Source organism: Vanellus vanellus, assembly GCF_965231255.1.
Source record: "Vanellus vanellus genome assembly, chromosome: 1".
Lineage (NCBI taxonomy): Eukaryota > Metazoa > Chordata > Aves > Charadriiformes > Charadriidae > Vanellus > Vanellus vanellus.
Genome location: NC_138905.1, coordinates 218336940 through 218352749, shown reverse-complemented (window position 1 = coordinate 218352749; position 15810 = coordinate 218336940). Strand labels below are relative to the sequence as shown.

The 15810-nt window shown below is 46.4% G+C and overlaps 1 protein-coding gene across 3 annotated transcripts in view; it reads right to left on the bottom strand.

The window, feature by feature from the left end:
* The window catches only part of TENM4 (teneurin transmembrane protein 4), a gene marked incomplete at both ends in the record, with an annotated part of 373229 nt that overhangs the window by 13110 nt on the left and 344309 nt on the right, over positions 1–15810 (bottom strand). For all 3 annotated transcript variants that reach the window (XM_082491556.1, XM_082491557.1, XM_082491558.1), the window contains 2 exons: positions 3619–5233; positions 6409–6705. In XM_082491556.1, coding sequence (XP_082347682.1) covers positions 3619–5233; positions 6409–6705 — 1912 coding nt within the window. The remainder of the gene's footprint in view (positions 1–3618; positions 5234–6408; positions 6706–15810) is intronic.

Genomic DNA, 15810 nt, shown 5'->3' with positions numbered 1-15810 from the left:
AGCCAGGCTTTTTTTGATACTTCTCAGAAAACTGACTTTCAAAACATTTGCAAACAGGAGTTTGTTCTTTTTGGGAAGAGGTGTTGGAATACCCAGAACAAAAAAAAAACAACCAAAAAACCCACAGCCAAAACCCCAACCAAAAAACATGGGAGGAAGGTGTGGAGCTGAGAAAAGAGAGGGGAAAATATTAATTTGCCAAGAGGCAGTGACAACTTTTTTGACAGAAAAGTACATTTCACATCACAGAGGGTTTTTTTTCAGCTACAGTAACCCTGCCAACACATTTCGCAGTAAATTCATGTGAGGGCAAAGAAAAAGAGTGCTTAATGCAGACACATGTAATGGAAATGTCAGTTCAATCCATCAGGATTGCTGAAGCTGGCAGCAAAGCTCTGTGCCATGAAGTGTACAATCGCTAAAATATTCATGTTTAACAATGGGCCGCTCAAAACGTAAATACCTGCTTCTGCTCTCCCCTCCGTGTGCCTCCAATTTGTACCCACGAGCTCAGAAACCTCATCGTTGGAGACCGAAACCTGTGTTGTTTGGCCATGTCCTGGGTACTGAGCTCCTTTAAGGACAGGTCCTGGGTTAGGGAGGGAGGGAGGGACAGAGGTGATTCTGCCCCCCTACTTGTGAGACCCCACATGGAGTACTGCATCAAGCTCTGGGGTCCCAAACATAGGAAAGAGTAGGAGCAGGTCCAGAGGAGGCCACAAAGATGATCAGAGGGCTGGAGCACCTCTGCTGGGAGGACAGGCTGAGAGAGTTGGGGGTGTTGAGCCTGGAGAAGAGAAGACTCAGGGGAGACCTTATTGCGGCCTTCCAGTACCTAAAGGGGCTGCAGGAGAGCTGGGGAAGGACTTTTTACAAGGGCATGTAGTGATAGGACGAGGGGACATGGCTTCAAACCGGAAGAGGGGAGATTTAGATAAGATATTAGGAAGAAATTTTTCACTGTGAGGGTGGTAGAGGCATTGCCCCAGGTTGCCCAGAGAAGCGGTGGCTGCCCCATCCCTGGAGGTGTTCAAGGCCAGGTTGGACGGGGCTTGGAGCAACGTGGGCTGGTGGGAGGTGTCCCTGCCCATGGCAGGGGGGTTGGAACTAGATGATCTTCAAGGTCCCTTCCAACCTAAACCATTCTATGATTCCCTCTGTCTGAACCCGGGCAGATTTGATTGTGATGACAAGGACACGCTTATCGTGGGTCCTGCCCGTGAGGTGCTTGAAAGCTTGAGCCAAAAGAAATGCCAGGGCAGCAGCCTTGCATCAAGGCACTTATCCTACTACGTGACCTGTTTCTTCCATGCACTGGGAGAGGAGAAACTTAAAAAATATGTTTGGACTCTGTATTTTGGAAAGACTAAAAATAGAACTTTTAAGACAGTGGAAAAAGTTATTCAGTGCATATAAAAATAAGTATCAGATTTGGACATCTTGATGTTATCATCTGAGCTGGGTGGCAAACCATTCACCTGTTCCAAGACAGGATGGGAAATTTTGTCCTGTCTTAACTTGAGCATGAAAATAAAAATCTGTTAATATGTCATGAAGTAACTCTTCAAAAACTAGATCAGTTCAAGACAACAATTTCAAATTAAGATCTTCCATTTTGGTTTTGACTCCTTAATTTTTCTTTTCCAGTTTTCAATCATTACACTCAACTTGAAAAGGTCGAAAACCAAAAAGGAATTTTTTTTTAGGCTATTTTGGAATTTGTCATTTAGGCAATTTTGAGAGCTGTTTACAACATTTCTGCTGAGAAACCTCTCAAGCTCAACCCTCTCCCATAAACAAATTCGGTTTTGACAAATGAGCATTTTCTGATAGGAAAAGTTATCTCAAAATGTTCCCTGCCAGCCTTAATTATCAGAGTGAGGCCAACACACAGGATCTTAGTCTGCATCTTTTGGCATATTTTACTTCCCTCATGGCACCATCTTCTCAGCTCTGGAGAAAACAGCTTTTCATTAAAAAAAAATACAATCTAATCCTTATGATTATTGCAGAAGAACCTGAAAGCATGAATCCTAATGGCTAGAAAAACAAGTGGAACAGAACAACCAGGATTTTTATTTTGTCACATTTTTTTGACTATTAAGCCAATCTCATAACTTAGGGAAATGCAAATATTGTTGTATATGGGAAAGCTGTGATAGACGCAGAAGGAGCATTTAAAAATTAATTATATCTCCTTAAGTATGTATATTTGACTTGTGATTGTGTCACCCAGTTTTCCAATGGGAAGTATAAAGAAAAGAGTCCCACCAAAACAGTCCTCTCAAACATTACTACCAGTGTCGCACAAAGTAGCAATGTAGGAAGGACATTTAACCTACAGAATGATTTGCTGTATAAAAAACATACATGGAGCTCACGTTACTGCCATTTTACAAAGTCCCAGGGGAAGCAGTTCAGAGGTTATGTCAAGCTGTGGGGTAGGTATGCCCTAAAATCTGGCCTTTAAGTCTAACGCACCTGCTTTTATTGACTTTTAGTAGAAACTGTTAATTCCGTGGGGCAGCTTAACTTGGAGCTATGTGGTTCGTGTAGTGTGCTCTGAAACGGCTGACTGTAATAAAAGGTTTAAGTTGCTGTTGCCATTCTGCTAAAACAAATCTGCATGTCGTTCGTTTCATTGCAAATAAATCTCTAGGCGAAACTGTGTAAACAGCTGCTCCTCTCCAATGAGAAAGGTTATAAGGACACTAATTCGTAGCTAAACTAGGGATATCTGAGGAAATGAAAAACTGGAAGAAAAATAGAGAAAAAACACCAAGGAAGGGAAAAGCAAACAGGTTTGGTAATTACGAGCTCCACCTACACTAACAAATTAAATATGCCCTGGACATAGGGGTCAACTGTCAAAGAAAAGCTTGTGTCCAACACTGGAAAACCTCATGGTGACCAGGACACCAAGAGAGAAGAAACCTATTTGCGATCGCAGCCCAGAAAGCCAACTGTGTCCTGGGCTGCATCAGAAGAAGTGTGGCCAGCAGGGGAAGGGAGGTGATTCTGCCCCTCTACTCTACTCTGGTGAGACCCCACCTGGAGTACTGCGTCCAGCTCTGGAGTCCCAAACATAGGAAAAACATGGACCTGTTGGAGCAGGTCCAGAGGAGGGCCACGAAGATGATCAGAGGGCTGGAGAACCTCTCTTATGAGGACAGGCTGAGAGAGTTGGGGGTGTTCAGCCTGGAGAAGAGAAGACTCCGGGGAGACCTTATTGTGGCCTTCCAGTATCTGAAGGGGGCCTGCAGGAGAGCTGGGGAAAGACTGTTTTACAAGGGCATGTAGTGATAGGATGAGGGGGAATGGCTTCAAACCGGAAGAGGGGAGATTGAGGTGAGATATCAGGAATAAATTTTTCACTGTGAGGGTGGTGAGCCCCTGGCGCAGGTTGCCCAGAGAAGCTGTGGCTGCTCCATCCCTGGAGGTGTTCAAGGCCAGGTTGGACGGGGCTTGGAGCAACCTGGTCTGGTGGGAGGTGTCCCTGCCCATGGCAGGGGGGTTGGAATTCAATGATCTTCAAGGTCCCTTCCAACCCAAACCATTCTATGATTCAATTCACTGATGGAAAGCCTGTGAATATGTTAATTAATTTAAATGTCTTACCTGTCATGTAACATTTGATATCCTGAGAGTTGCTAATGGGGTTGTTGTTTTTGAACATATACAGGTTGAAAGGCATTATGTTATTGCTACTCAGATGCTTCCACATATCATGGTCTGGACTCGTCCACCGACCCGCTAGCACATCATAGTCTCTCCGTCCCATGTGGATAAGCTTTGTGAGGGGGTCATACAGTCCTCCATGGTAGCCGATGATGATCTGGAAGTTGGGATTGGTGTCCATATAGATCTCCCCATATGCTGTGTACAGTATCTGTTTAATCATTAAGCCAGTCCCACTGAAGACAGCCAAAGGAGTGCCAATGTTATCGCAGGCTATGTAGAATTCATCACCGCTGCTGAGCTCCATTGCAAAGAGGTGGCCTTGGAGGTCATAGTAGAGGGAAGTGATCTCGGAGCTTGAGTGGTTGTATAAATGGGTGACCTTGGTTGGGTTGGTCAGGTCTGCGTAGAAGAACTGCAAGTGATGGCCATGGCTGGTTTTACTAGAAACTCTCCTTCCTAGGCCATCATAGCGGTATTTCACGCTCCACCCACTAGCTTTATTGTAGGCTTTGATGAGCAGGCCAGCTGAATTGTACTCAAAAATATCATTGCCCCTTTGCTTCAAGAAGCCATCTTCATCCATTTTGTACTGCACATCCCCCAGTCTAGTGATCCTATCCCTGAGGTCATACCTGAGTGGCGTAAGGCGGGCACTGTTCCCTGGACTCAACAAATGGAGGTTTCCATTTAGGTCATAGCTGTAACGCCAGAGCGGTTTGTCGTTGATAGACACCGTCTGCAACTGGCCATCAGCATCATACTCATATGAGTACCTAGTTGTGTTTGCATAAGGGCCAACCTTCAGCTCTTTCTTAACCACTCTCCCCATGTTGTCATACTGCACAGTCATCCAGTACATCAGCGACCGAAATATCTCATACTGGACCTCCTTCATCCTGCCATAGGCATCAAAATGTTTAGTGTGAGTCATGACAGCAGTGGTGATAATCTGGTTGATATCGTAGTAAATGACTCCGAATTTACCAAATTGCTCAGTCTTGCCTGACACATCATCGTACCTGTAGAGGTCAATGGGTAAAGGTGTCTCGTTGATGACCGCTTGCATGCTGGTCACCCGAAAGCTGTTGTCATAATTATAGTCAAAGCGTGCATTCACCATGCCTTCCTCAGTGAAGCGGAAAATCTGTCGATCAATGAGGGGTCCGATCTGTCTGTATCTGATTGTACAGGTGAACCCTTCATTCTGCAAGTTTATTGTCTTCAGCATGCCAGCAGTTTCGTCATAGGTGAAACTGATCTTTGTGGTGTCGTAGAGCATCTCGGCTAACTTGGACAACTTTCCGTACTTGTAGATGACACGTCTTCCTGTCCCCAAGTACAAAGTGTGGAGGAGCTGCTCATCCTCTGTGAAATCCTGAATTACCGAGGCGTTGCCTTCTGGTGGCCGGTAGATGTTCCTGTAGTAACCGATGGAACGAATGGTCTCTAAAGTCTGACGGGCAACATTGGGCATGGTCACTGATGACAACCGGTCGTTCTTATCAAACTCAAAGATGTACTGTCTCTGGCTGTGAAGGAGCAGCACCATGGACTGGATGGGAAGGAGAAAAGTATAGATTATATTCCTGGTTTGCAGGAAAAATTACACTCAACTCTCACAAAACCTGCAAGATTCTCCAATCCAAAGAGCAGGGCAAGGGAGATAAATCTCCGCACCCATAGGATTAACTGGTGGGAGGTATGCAGCCGCATGGCACATCCAGTATCCCCAAACAGGATTGGGTCAGAGGAAGAAGCAGTTAATGTGGTGAGGAAGGTCTAAGTTCAGAATGCTCAGTTTGAATCGATACCCTGTAGCTGGCTGTATCTACACAAATTCCCCATGCCAATAGCTTTTACAGACCAAATGAATAAAATTGGTAGGGCTACTTAAACGATGCTTGAAAAAGTACCCCCTGACACCTTCCAATGCCCAATTAATTCCCTGTGTCGGCATATCTTCCATTACTCTCTTCTGCAAACTTCTGCCTGCGTGCGTATTTGTTCTGGGATTTTTTTTTTTTGCATGTAACAAACAATCCACACAGATTGTATAATACCGTGGGTAAATCAATACTTTTTGCTTTTTAAAAGTGATATTACTGTAGTTTCCTTAAACTGTTGTAGGGATAGGGTCTGTGCAAAGCTCAGGAAAAAAAAAATATTCCAGCCCCAGGTATGCAGTATACGGATCTATAGGACACAGGGCAGCGTAATGATGAATGGTAAAACCCAGAAGAATTTAAGTCCCATGCTGATCTACAGAGGGCGATTACGGAAAACACTGCAAAGTGCACCACAACAGTTTGGCTGGATTCACGGCTCACACTTTTTAATTACATGTACTTCCTACAAAGCAGGAATGGGCCACTGGAAGAAGGAAGGATGTCAGGCTGTACGGGCTGTTTTCGCATGGAAAATCCTACTGGAAATTCCTATCGTTCACTCCTGACTAAGCTCAGCAAAGGAATGCCAATGCCAAAGCTTGACAGCATTATGACATGCTCTCGGTGTGACCAGGAAGAAACTTCTCGGGCTATTTTCAGCTGCTCTTTGGTGGTCTGGCATCAAAGTTACTATGTGAACCTCAGCGTAGGTAGAAGAGGAGTATTGGACCATAAGGACCATTAATCAGCTGATGTGAAGGAGTGCAGCTGTACTCAAGTCAAAGGAGTAAAGCTCATTTTCACCAAATGCACCACCTCTGGGTGATTAGAGGATTCTTACCTTCTCCAAGTAAGTGTAGCTCCACGATTTGCCATCAGCAAAGATCCTGGATGTAATTCTGCCAGACTGATCATACTCCATCCTTTCTGACATCGTACCCCTCTGAATCCCTGCAATGTGCCCTCCCGGGGAATAGGTGACGTTGACCCCGTTCAATCTGCTGCTGGGTGACCAGAGACTGGGCCTCCCTGCCTGGTCGTAGAGGATACGGAGCGTGAACTTGCGGTGGTCATCATAGATTTTCTCTGTCCTTGTCACACGATCAAAGTCAAGGGACAGCAGGTTTCTGTTGTGAACCTACAGGAAAGAGATGGAGAATTAGGAAACTGGAAACAGTTGAAGTTACAGATATTAGCCTTGTTTCACCAAACACCTCTTTAGACCACACTGGAGAGTATCCAGCTGTTCATTGCCTCTGGAAAAGAGGCAATTTTGAAAGCAAAGAGTTCTTAACATTACATCTGTTGACTTCAGTGAGAAAAAAAGCAGAAAAACAGAGGGTACTTTTGAGACATCAGCACGGTGGAGTAAAACCTAGCAAAAGCCAAACCTAGCCTTAGGACTGCTACAGCAGATATGATTATAGACCTACAGAAGATGTAATGTCAACTTGTTGCGGGGAATATTTGCAAGGTATCAAACCTGGGATATCATAGAATCATAGAATACCAGGTTGGAAGGGACCTCAAGGATCCTCTGGTCCAACCTTTCTTGGCAAAAGCATGGTATAGACAAGATAGCCCAGCACCCTGTCCAGCTGAATTTTAAGTGTGTCCAATGTTGGGGAATCCACCGCTTCCCTGAGGAGATTATTCCAATGGCTGATTGTTCTCATTGTGACACATTTTCCTTTTGTGTCCCATTGGAATGTCCCCGGGAGTAACTTGCACCCATTACCCCTCATCTTTTCTGTGTGACTCCTTGGAAAAAGGGAGTCTCCATCTCTGTAGCCACACTTGGAACATGGTATATCTCCACTAAGCTTCTTTTCTCAAGGCTGAACAAACCCAGTTCTCTCAGCCTTTCCTCATACGGCAGGCTTCCCAGTCCTTTGATGGCCCTTCTCTGGACCCTTTCCAGCCTCTCCACATTTTTTTTGTATAGTGGGGACCAAAACTGAACACAATATTCCAGGTGTGGCCTGACCAGCACTGAGTAGAGTGGGATAACGACTTCTTTAGCTCTGCTGGTGGTGCCCTTGTTGATGCAACTCAGCATCCCGTTGGCTTTCTTTGCTGCAGCAGCACAGTGTTCACTCATATTGAGCTTGTTGTCCATGAGGACCCCCAGGTCCCTTTCCACAGAGCTGCTCCCCAGTCAGGCAGATAGCAGCCTGTGCTGCACTCCTGGGTTGTTTTCCCAGGTGCAAGACCTGTCACTTGTCCTTGTTGAACTTCATAAGGTTCTTGTTAGCCCACTCTTCCAGTCTATCCAAGTCTTCCTGCAGGGTGGCTCTCCCTTCCAAAGTGTCCACTTCTCCACTCAGTTTGGTATCATCAGAAAAATCCATCAGGATACACTTGATCCCATCATCCAGATCACTTATGAAGATATTAAACAGTGTTGGGCCCAGTATTGATCCCTAGGGGACCCCACTTGTGACAGGTTGCCACTTTGAAAAGGAGATATTGACCACCACACTCTGGGTGCGCCCTGTCAGCCAGTTCCCCACCCATCGCACAGACCACCGGTCTAGACCATAACGCATCAGTTCCTCTAGCAGGAGGCTGTGGGGGACAGTGTCGAAAGCCTTGGAGATATCCAGGATATATAGCCTTTTGCCTTTGTGCACATCAAAAATTAATACTTGCAGAAAAAAAGGTGGATGCTGTGTCAACATAGCGGAAATCAGAGCTTTTCCCTGAGTTTACTGAATATACTGCATGCACTGGAGGTTAAGCTTTTCCCCTGAGATGAAATATGGAGACCTTGACCACTGTCGATGTTACACAGAGCAGGAACTTTTCCGGGAGAGCTGGAGTTTCAGCTTCATTGTCCTGAGGTTATTCGGTGTTGCGTAATTACACTCCTGTTACCTCCACTGCCTCTGCATTTCCAAAGATCAAAGGTATCTACTTCAAAGGTAGGAGCAGGAATACATTTTGATTCAGGGATTGTAGCGCACAGCAACACAAAAAGGAGCCGATAATACAACTCATGTTTAGCCACATGTGCAAAGAGACTTACAAAGCCCCAGCAGCAAAGGACAAAGCAAGGATGAAAACCCCATAAGCATGAGCTTGCCAGTGAAGACAGCTCTTTCTCCACCCCACTGCTTTTGAACCTCTTTCAGCTGGTGAACCCCTCTTTTCTAGAATGGTGAAGGTTCTTATTGGATGGATTTCAAACTCCAAACAGCTGACTTGGTTTTCAGTTACCTTTGCAGCCCTTCAGCTGCAGTCAATAAACCAGAGGTTGCTGTGTGCTGCAAGCTCCTCAGATCAAGTCAAAACCACTGCCTTATCCTGCTCTGGGTAAAGCTGAAGCTCCTGAGCTGAGTATTGTTCTCAGCCCTGGTCTAGCTTTGACCTTGGCCATTACTTTAGGGTGTACGATTGAATTCTCACTATATTTGGAGGGATGGGGGAGTATCTGAGAACTAAACAGCAAGAGAAAGGATGGGTAGGACCAAGGGAGAAGGGGTTCCTCAGCCCTGGAGGAAAAAGAGAGGGAAAGGCAGAACCACTGCGTGGGCAGGTGTCTCTGCTGAAACCTGGAGAACGGGGACACCACAAAGTGAGAATTCAAAAGAAGGCATCTCAGGAGCTGGGGTGGGAAGGGGCAAAAGCACAGCTGAGAAAACGTGGGAGCTGAGGCTGAGCGTGGCCAGCCGAGAGAGGAGGAATCGGTGCTGCAATGTGAGTGTAAAGATGATGTAAGAGGAGGCAAGTGCAACAATCATTTTTCAACTTACGAATAACAATAGGAAAAGGTGGGTAGGGCTTGAGGAAAAGAAACTTTGTGGAAAAGTAGATAACGCCCCAATGAAGTATGTGTAAAGTAGAATGTAAATGGGCAATGGGAGAAAGAGGAAATCGGCAAAAAGCCCACTGTAACAGCAAGCTGAGAAATAATTAAAAAGGTATCAATTAAAAAGGTATCAAAACTCTAAGTGCAGATGCACGTATGTAACTAAGAGCAATTTGATGTCTTGTAGGTGCTTGCTGCTATAAATAGAGAAACAGAAGTGGCAATTGCTTGCAAAAACAAAAAAAAAAGCAAAGGAGGAAGGAATAACATCTCTGCCTTCCATCTATTCACAGAGCAGCTCCAGCCCGGCAGCTGCAGCTTCTTCTGCTCCTGGTCTCTGCCAAGAGAGCTGGAAAGAGCTCTTCCAGGGCTGGGACAGTAATCCAGGCTGCAAGTGGCCTCCCCGATCCATACGCCAGCAGCAGTGCCATTCACTGTGCTGGAAGGACCAAATAACAGGTCCCAGGGTAGCTCTTAAGCTCAGTCCAAATCTCTGCATCCCATTACTAGTGCCCTAAGTCATTCCACCTCCCCATGCTCTGGCAAGCAATTTCTGGGGGACTAGTCGGAACTAGTCTCCCTTTTCATGCCTTTTTTTTTTTTTTTTTTTATGATTTGTTTTCTCTCAGCGCAATCTCTCTTCTCTCCGAGAAGTGCTGCGGTGCCAACAGCCGCCCCTCGAGGTGACGGGCAAAGTGAACCCTACCCCGCCAGACAGCCTCCGCACAGGGGCTAAATCTTTTTCACCCTCATTCAAGGGCATGCCTTCAACAGAAGTGAATTTTCTGCAGAAGCGCTGACAGGGCTGCGGGCTTCAGTCCAATAACCGTGTTTTATGGTGAGCAGCTAAATAAGGTGCCATCCTACATCCCGGAGTCCTTATCCTGGAAGGGAGGGTCTAAAAAGCTTTTGCCCCTCAGAGTGCTTGACAAGGCTTGTGATCAGCGCAGGACTGAGACGGGGTAAAATTAAATCCATAGTTCGCAGTGTATTTGACCTCTCCTCTATAACGGGAGACTAAATTTAACCCCAAACTTGGGTTCCACAGTATCAATTCCTTAGCTTGCTCTGGAAAAGCAAGAGGATAAACATGCCACCAGCTCTGATTTCTCCAATGCTTCCTATGGATCTCCTTTAGCTTAAATTATAATTAAACAACGTGCATTGATCTCCCTGGGAGCACAAGAGCACAAAAAGGGAAGATTTCTCATGAAAACACTCTGGCAACCTTCAGCAGAGGAGGGCAAACAATACTTCTGCAAGGAGAACTCCAGGAGCCAACAACATCCATGTGATAAACGGCCGCCTACAAAGCAATTTCCCCAGCGAATTGCTAAAACCGTTCGGGTGGCCATATCCAGACCTCAACCCCTTGCAGAAATTGGGGGGATGATGCTGGATTGTTCTCGTTAGTCAACAGTCAATACACCAGGAATGGTTAGCAGCATATCCCAGGAGACCTCTCCGGTCATGCTGGTTCTGGGGAGCGTCAGGGACACTAGGTCTTGATGCCACCATTAACCTGCTGCCAAGGTCTTGGGAAAAACAAAAAGTGAATTACAACAGGAGTTTCCATGGTTAAATAAAGAAAAGAGCTAAGCCAGCAGCTCTGTCTCTTCTGGCTGTCCTATTTGCTCCACTGTCAGAGATAATTTTACATCCTTCTTTATTGAAAAACTCAAGTTTGTTAAAAAAAAAAAAAGAAGAAGAAAGGAAAAAGCTCTGTTCCTTGGAGCAGAGTTTACCTAACGCTCCAACTGCAGATGGAGTCTGTGTTGCTGTTGGCCAGTGATGGCTTGATTGGTAGCCAGCCAATTTGTAGAGATATCTCACTGCTGGGTGGATGGATCAGAGCATCACAACTTTCCATGGGGTGTGGGGGAAAAGGGGAAAGGGGCTGCTTTAACATATTTGTGCTGCTTTACTGCTGTCTGGCCAAGCACAGAGGCAGGTCAGCAGTGACGGAACTGGGGAAAAGGCATCAGGGCTGGCCCCTTCCCCTCCATCCATGCCAAAGTCATAGAATCACAGAATGGCTTAGGTTGGATGGAACCTTGAAGATCATCTCGTTCCAACCCCCCTGCCATGAGCAGGGACACCTCCCACCAGACCAGGTTGCTTCAAGCCCTGTCCAACCTGGCCTTGAACACCTCCAGGGATGGGGCAGCCACAGCTTCTCTGGGCAACCTGGGCCAGGGTCTCACCACCCTCACAGTGAAAAATTTCTTCCTGATGTCTAATCTGAATCTCCCCTCTTCCGGTTTGAAGCCATTCCCCCTCATCCTATCACTACATGCCCTTGTAAAAAGACCCACTCCAGCTTTCTTGTAGGCACCCTTCAGATACTGGAAGGCCACAATAAGGTCTCCCCGGAGTCTTCTCTTCTCCAGGCTGAACCCCCCCAGCTCTCTCAGCCTGTCCTCATAAGAGAGGTTCTCCAGCCCTCTGATCATCTTCGTGGCCCTCCTCTGGACCTGCTCCAACAGGTCCATGTTTTTCCTATGTTTGGGACTCCAGAGCTGGACGCAGTACTCCAGGTGGGGTCTCACCAGAGTAGAGTAGAGGGGCAGAATCACCTCCTTTGACCTATTGGCCACACTTCTTCTGATACAACCCAGGATATGGTTGGCATTCTGAGCTGTGAATGTGCATTGCCCGTTCACGTTGAGCTTCTTGTCAATCAGCACCCCCAGGTCACGGAATCACGGAATCACGGAATTTTCAGAGTTGGAAGGGACCTCTAGAGATCGTCTAGTCCAACTCCCCTGCTAAAGCAGGATTGCCCAGAGCACATTACTCAGAAGTGCATCCAGGCAGGTCTTGAAAATCTCCAGAGAAGGGGACTCCACAACCTCCCTGGGCAGTCTGTGCCAGTGCTCTGTCACCCTCACCGTAAAGAAGTGTTTCCGTGTATTTGAATGGAACTTCCTGTGTTCTAACTTGTGCCCATTGCCCCTCGTCCTGTCACTGGGAACCATTGAAAAGAGCCTGGCTCCATCCTCCTTCAACCCACCCTTTAGATACTTGTACGCCATAATAAGGTCTCCCCTCAGCCTTCTCTTCTCCAGGCTAGAGTCCCAGCTCTCTCAGCCTTTCCTCATAAGGCAGATGCTCCAAGCCCTTAATCATCTTAGTTGCTCTTCGCTGGACTCGCTCCAACAGTTCCCTGTCCCTCTTGAACTGGGGAGCCCAAAACTGGACACAGTATTCCAGTTGTGGCCTCAGCAGTGCAGAGTAGAGGGGGAGAATGACCTCCCTCGATCTACTGGCCACACTCTTCCCTATGCAGCCCAGGATTCCATTGGCCTTTTTGGCGACAAGGGCACATTGCTGGGCCATGAATAATTTACTGTCTACCACGACCTCCAGATCCTTCTCCTCTGAGCTACTTCCCAGCAGGTCTGCCCCTAACCTATACTGGTGCTTTGCATTCTTCTTCCCCAGGTGCAGGACCTTGCACTTGCTTTTGTTGAACCTCATTAGGTTCTTCTCTGCCCAGCTCTACAGCCTGTCCAGGTCACGCTGGATGGCAGCACGGCCCTCTGGGGTGTCAGCCACCCCACCCAGTTTGGTATCATCAGCAAACTTGCTGAGGATACACTCTGTCCCCTCATCCAGGTCATTAATGAATATATTAAACAAAATTGGACCAAGTATTGACCCCTGGGGGACACTACTGGTTACAGGCCTCCAACTAGACTCTGTGCCGCTGATCACATCCCTCTGAGTTCTGAGGTCTTTCCCCCCAGGGCTGCTCTAAATCCATTCTCTGCCCAGTCTGTTTGTGCTTCGACACACACGGAGCACCACGTCTTTACTGCTGTCTCATGCGAGCAGTGGGGTGAGGGGAGAGGGAAATGTGGTGATTTACTCACATCTGGCAGAAAAATGATAGCATTTCCTCAAATGAACAAAAACATGCTGAACTTAACTTCCCTAAGCTTCTCCCTTGCCAGGGAAAGCAGCAATTACTGGTACGAGGGAAGAGGAGAACATGACACACAGAATATGTTAAATGTCAGGCAATCCCCAGGGAGGCAATTAGCACCTTGCAGGTTTACATCTCAGGGGTGCAGATGCTGCTGTGCAGGTACAAACAAGCAGCTTAAAACTTCTTGTACACCCTCAGCTACTTTGAACCCCCGAACAGAGCCATAACTGAGTCCTTCAACCATGTAAGATGCTCTTCTGCTTCAATAGAAGGGCCCTGATAGGCTCAAAATGTGAATAAATACTGGCAGATTTACAGGGACACAAATAACCAGCCTGAAATTTCATTTTGCAAGTGTTTTCCCAACTGCAGTACAACCTAAAACAAAGACACATTCTGCGTTTGCATCTAATGTGAAAATTTTGGAGGATAAAACTGACACGGGTAGCTGAGCTGCGGCTCAATGAGTGGAAACTGCTTTGAACACCAAATAGCTGAGACACAGCTGCAGATTTTAGAAGGCTCACTGCTTTCAGAAGAAGATTTGTCTTGTAATTTCACTGGTTAATATAATATAATATAATATAATATAATATAATATAATATAATATAATATAATATAATATAATATAATTTCCCAAGACAAACCAAAGAAGGTTGATACCAACTGATCTGCAGACATAGAGCAGTTCCTACTGAAAGAGCAGCTCCAACTTTCACTACTGTTTGCAGTTTTTCTCCCCCAAACAAAATATGAGGCTATTAATGCACGGAAAAAAGAGCGGAGGCTGTGCTGGAGTGGGTGAAGAGCAATACTTGACAAGTGTGAGCGAGGAGAGACGAGAGAAATCACACCAAGGTGGCAGGGGTCACACTTGCAGGGAGAGGCGAAGAGCACGGACTGGGAAACATGTATTCTGAAACCAGAGCATTAATATTTACTGCAAAGTTTAAGTGCGAATAAATAGCTGCAGTCCTTTTGCTGTGGTGGCATTACACAGCGCTGAGGATTCTTCTCCGAGGGCCTGACTTTGCCAGGTGCTGAGCAGCTTCCCAGGAACCCAGCGCTGCGACAACTTCAAGAGGTTAGCAAGTTTCAGGAATCTAGAGATTTTTCTGAGGCTGCCCAGTGAACAATAATCATAGAATGGTTAGAGTTGGAAAGGACCTTAAAGATAATCTAGTTCCAACCCCCCATTTTGGCTTTGCCTCTTAGATCACGTTTTCCAAGTTTCTTATCCTTAATTTATCATTTACGTTACTTGATCATTCTGAGGAACGATGCCCTTCACTGGACACTGTGCTCCATCAGAGGCTTACCACTGGGTATTGCAGGAGAACAAGTCCTCTCTGCTCACCCACCATTTGCTTTGCATCCCCAAGTGACATGTTTTCTTGATATGGTCTTCTTATATGTCATATAAATAATTCTTAAATGATATGTGGGCAGGACTTGAAAAAAGTCGTAGAATCATAGAATGTTTTGGGTTGGAAGGGACCTTAATGACAATCAAGTTCCAACCCCCTGCCATGGGCAGGGACACCTCCCACCAGACCAGGTTGCTCCAAGCCCCGTCCAACCTGGCCTTGAACACCTCCAGGGATGGGGCAGCCATAGCTTCTCTGGGCAACCTGCGCCAGGGGCTCATCACATTCACAGTAAAGAATTTCTTCCCAAGATGTCATCTAAATCTCCCCTCTTCCAATTTAAAACCATTCCCCTTCGTCCTATCACTACACTCCCTGATCAAGAGTCCCTCCCCAGCTTTTCTGTAGCCCCTTTAGGGACTGGAAGGGGCTCTAAGGTCTCCCTGGAGCCTTCTCTTCTCCAGGCTGACCACCTCCAACTCTCTCAGCCTGTCCTTATATGCTTACAAAGCTTTCGGTGCTCAGGTCTGTTACTGCCAACAGCACAGGTAGAAAACATCTATCCCAATCAGTGCAGTATTTTACAGTTATGATAGTCTCTTGCTTGCTTAAACAGCCTGACATGACGGTTAAACCTGTGGTGTCTGATGGGAAGTCACGTGTTCCCAGTGATGCAGAGGACTTGTAGGCAAATTAGCAACGCTACCTGTGCTGGCTAAGAGAATGTCAGCACATAAGGAGACATAAGGATACGTTCAAGTTGTAAAGGTTGTGCCACGGAGGATGAACAGCTAGTTCTCTGCAGCCTCATCCCTAGTGCAGACGATACAAATCAGCCCTGTCCCCTTCTGTCATAGAATCACAGAATCATAGAATCGTCTAGGTTGGAAGGGACCTTTAAGATCATTGAGTCCAACCACCAACCTAACACTGCCCAAACCACCACTAAACCATGTCCCTCAGCACCACGTCTACACATCTTTTAAATACCTCCAGGAATGGTGATTCCACCCATTCCCTGGACAGCCTGTTCCAGTACTTGATAACCCTTTCTGTGAAGACATTTTTCCTAATATCCAATCAAAACCTCCCCTGGTGTAACTTGAGACTGTTTCCTCTTGTCCTATCACTAG